Here is a 3693-nt window from a genome sequence, read left to right on the forward strand (position 1 = left end):
GACTTGACTCTTAACTTTACTTGACTTGACTCTTAACCTTACTTGACTTGACTCTTAACTTTCCTTGAATTTAATTATGGATTCAAGGATTGTGATTTGTGATAGGAAATATATCATGATGTTTAGGAGTGTTTGTAGATAGCTAAACATGAGAAAAGATCAAGAAATCACTGTCTTGGAACAAGTCCGCGACACGGAGTTTCATTTAAATATTTGATCGCGAAATTAAATTTTGAGACAGAGGAGTCTGCGTCCCAACCGTGACATGGAGCTGGTTTTTGTTCACTGGGAGAGCAAGTCTGCGACGTGGACTTGCGTGCCAAAACCCGCTCGACTTTTCCCTTCTTCGTTTTCCTGCCCCAATTCACCTAAACTCGACTTGACTCTTAACTTTACTTGACTTGACTCTTAACCTTACTTGACTTGACTCTTAACTTTCCTTGAATTGAATTATGGATTCAAGGATTGTGATTTGTGATAGGAAATATATCATGATGTTTAGGAGTGTTTGTAGATAGCTAAACATGAGAAAAGATCAAGAAATCACTGTCTTGGAATAATTCCGAAATGCGAAGTTTCATTTAAATATTTGATCGCGAAATTAAATTTTGAGACAGAGGAGTCTGCGTCCCAACCGTGACATGGAGCTGGTTTTTGTTCACTGGGAGAGCAAGTCTGCGACGTGGACTTGCGTGCCAAAACCCGCTCGACTTTTCCCTTCTTCGTTTTCCAGCCCCAATTCGCCTAAACTTGACTATTCTTCTCAAATTCTTTTTAGATTCCGATACCCAGCATATGTACCCAAGAACCTAACTCAAAGCAACTCTAAAACTCGACGTAAAGATCTCAGAAACATCTCAATTCAGCCCAATTCAAGAACGATATCAAATTCAAGAATACAAATCAAGAAACATCAACTTTCAAACTTTTTTAGGACGAAATCACGCTGAAATAAACATGTTTGGCATGTGGGTGAACAAACCCAACGTTATGAAAGCCTCACATACCTTGTAGGATTGAATCCTTGGCGAATTCCACAACCAAAATCTCAAGAACTTGACGAATCTTGAGTTTCTCTTCTCCTTTCTCCTCTTTTTTCTTCCCTCAAAGCCCTAGCGTATTTCTTAAGTGTGTAAACTAAAGTAACTCAGTTTAGACTCCAAATAATTACTAAAAAACGGATTTAATAAATTGGATAAGGAAAAGACTAAACTACCCTTCAAAAATCCGGATTAGACTTTCCTTATACGAACAACCAACTTCAAATGGGCATATCTCACTCATACGAACTCGGAATCGAGCAAACTTGGCGGCGTTGGAAAGATTATTCCAATATCTTTCCTACGATATCTGGAAACACACCTAGATCCTCCTTAGCTAGGAGTTATGGTCGTTTGAAGTTGACAAAAAATCATCCTTAACTTGAACAAATTTCCAGATTTTCTTTATCTCCTAAAATCACTATTTCCAATTCTTGACTTCTTCCTAGTTATTTCATTTTGCGAGATGTTACACATTATCGGAGATCTCATTGGATTAAACTTATCTCATAATCGCTTGGAAGGTGATATACCAGTGTCACTGCACCAATTATCTGTACTAGAATCATTGGATCTCTCATTCAACAAAATCAGAGGAGAAATTCCACAACAACTTGCATCCCTCACATTTCGTGCAGTCTTAAATCTCTCTCACAATCATCTTGTTGGATGCATCCCGAAAGGAAAACAATTTGATACGTTTGAGAATAATTCATACCAAGGAAATGATGGGTTACGTGGATTGCCACTCTCAAAAGATTGTGGTGGTGATGAAGGGGTACCACAAGCAACAACTCCATTTGGGCTAGATCAAGAAGAAGAAGGAGATTCATCAATTATAAGTTGGCAGGCGGTTCTCATGGGTTACAGTTGTGGACTTGTTATTGGACTGTCCATAATATACATAATGTTGTCAACTCAATATCCAGCATGGTTTTCGAGGATGGATGTAGAGTTGGAACACAAAATTCTTACGGGAATGAAAAAGCACAAGAAAAGACATTAGTATGTAACCTCCTGGTATTCAACATAATTTATATCCATCAGTTTTCATCCTTAAAGCTTTTAACTTTAATTCTTAATTTTTGAAATTTGCAGGGTTCAAGTCCACTACATTGCTGGGATGAGAATAAAAGCTTTTAATTTCATAGTTTGTGATGTTTCATAAAGTGTTTGTGTTTTGTTTCATAAAGTGTTTGTTACATTTTATATGTTCCAGTTTTCTTCTCTTGTGACTCAACAAATTTTGCATATTCAATTGTGAGGAAAAACCATAGAATGCAAAGGGGTCAAAAGGGAAACTGGAATAACAGTAGAAAACATGAGACGATTTGCTAGAAAACTGGAATAACAATAGAAAGTACATTAAAAATCCTAAAACAATTCCAAATTCTCGCGTACTTTGAAATATAAAAAGATTCCTCGTTATTGATTAGTATACAATAACTTGAATAACGACAACCACAATAGAGGTGGTGTAGCAATTGAAAAGTTGGGAAGCAACCTTGGATACTAAGGTTTTACATCCTAGCAGAGATATCACATTTAGGAAGAAATCCAGCAGAGCCGCTTACTCATCATGATGCAGGCTCATTGACAATTTTACAAATAAAAGCTGTTGCAGCTATCACCTTGTGTATTCCAGGACATCACAACACCAACATAAAGAACCTGACTTGAACTTTTTCAACAATATGACTTCGGGTTGTATGCCCTTCCACATTAAAGGAAAGAAAATGATACACCACTAATGATAATTGATAAGCCAGCAATAACTATCATTACAGTTTGTCCAACAAAAGGATTAACATTGATCGGTACCTCTGCTGCTATAGCTTTCCCACTAATGATGATCGAAAAGTCAGATCCAGACCTTAAACATAACCACTAATGATATTCAGAGTAGTTTCCGTATTCAAACTGAATTTGGCAATCCTGCTAATAAATACACAACAGGGCGAGTAGGATAAAGAGATTAATGTCCATAGCAGAATGAGCTCACACTAGACTTTGTGAAAATGATAAAGTTGATTTTCGGAATATCATAGATTTTTCTAGTATAGTTTCTAGAATAGTCTAATGTAGTATCTAGAATAATTATCTTTTAAAGAAATATCTAGATATTCTAGAGAAGTTGCTAGAAGGTAAGTTCACTAGAACTTTCTTGTAGATATTCTAGAGATGATATTTTGTAGAAAATAATAGACTAGTCTAGATCTTGTTGTATCTAGAACCATCCATAGATAAGTATAAATAGGGGATAATACTGTATATTTGTAACAACCCAAGAACAACCAAAACCAAAGACAATTCAAGAGTCTTCTTCCATTAACAAGTTCTCCTTTCTAGCTTCCTCTTCTTTAGTTGAATCTTTCGATCTTAGTTAACGATCTTGGGCTAGCAAAGGTTTCCCGATTATACTTTTCTTCTGCTATTCTCTACAGACTTTGGCTCATTCGGTGTATGGACCAATGTCCATTCCATTAAAGATGGGAAAAGCACTAATCTAGGAATAAGTTACATATAGAGTTGATGATTTGTTTAAATTCATATAGTGACACATCCTCTGTGCAATTTTCCGTTTCTGGGATCCTTCATTTTATGCATCCGATCCATCATTTTTTAATTTATCTAATTCGCTGAGAATGAGAAA

The 3693-nt window shown here is 36.1% G+C and overlaps 1 protein-coding gene across 1 annotated transcript in view; it reads left to right on the forward strand.

Moving 5' to 3' along the window:
* The window catches only part of LOC102603958 (receptor-like protein 12), a 25071-nt gene extending 22845 nt beyond the window's left edge, over positions 1–2226 (forward strand). The window contains exon 3 of the mRNA XM_015305673.1: positions 1823–2226. Within this exon, the coding sequence (XP_015161159.1) occupies positions 1823–2046 (224 nt within the window). The 3' untranslated portion in view covers positions 2047–2226. The remainder of the gene's footprint in view (positions 1–1822) is intronic.
* Positions 2227–3693: the final 1467 nt, after the last annotated feature.

This window comes from Solanum tuberosum, unplaced genomic scaffold (assembly GCF_000226075.1).
Source record: "Solanum tuberosum cultivar DM 1-3 516 R44 unplaced genomic scaffold, SolTub_3.0 scf00860, whole genome shotgun sequence".
Taxonomy (NCBI): domain Eukaryota; kingdom Viridiplantae; phylum Streptophyta; class Magnoliopsida; order Solanales; family Solanaceae; genus Solanum; species Solanum tuberosum.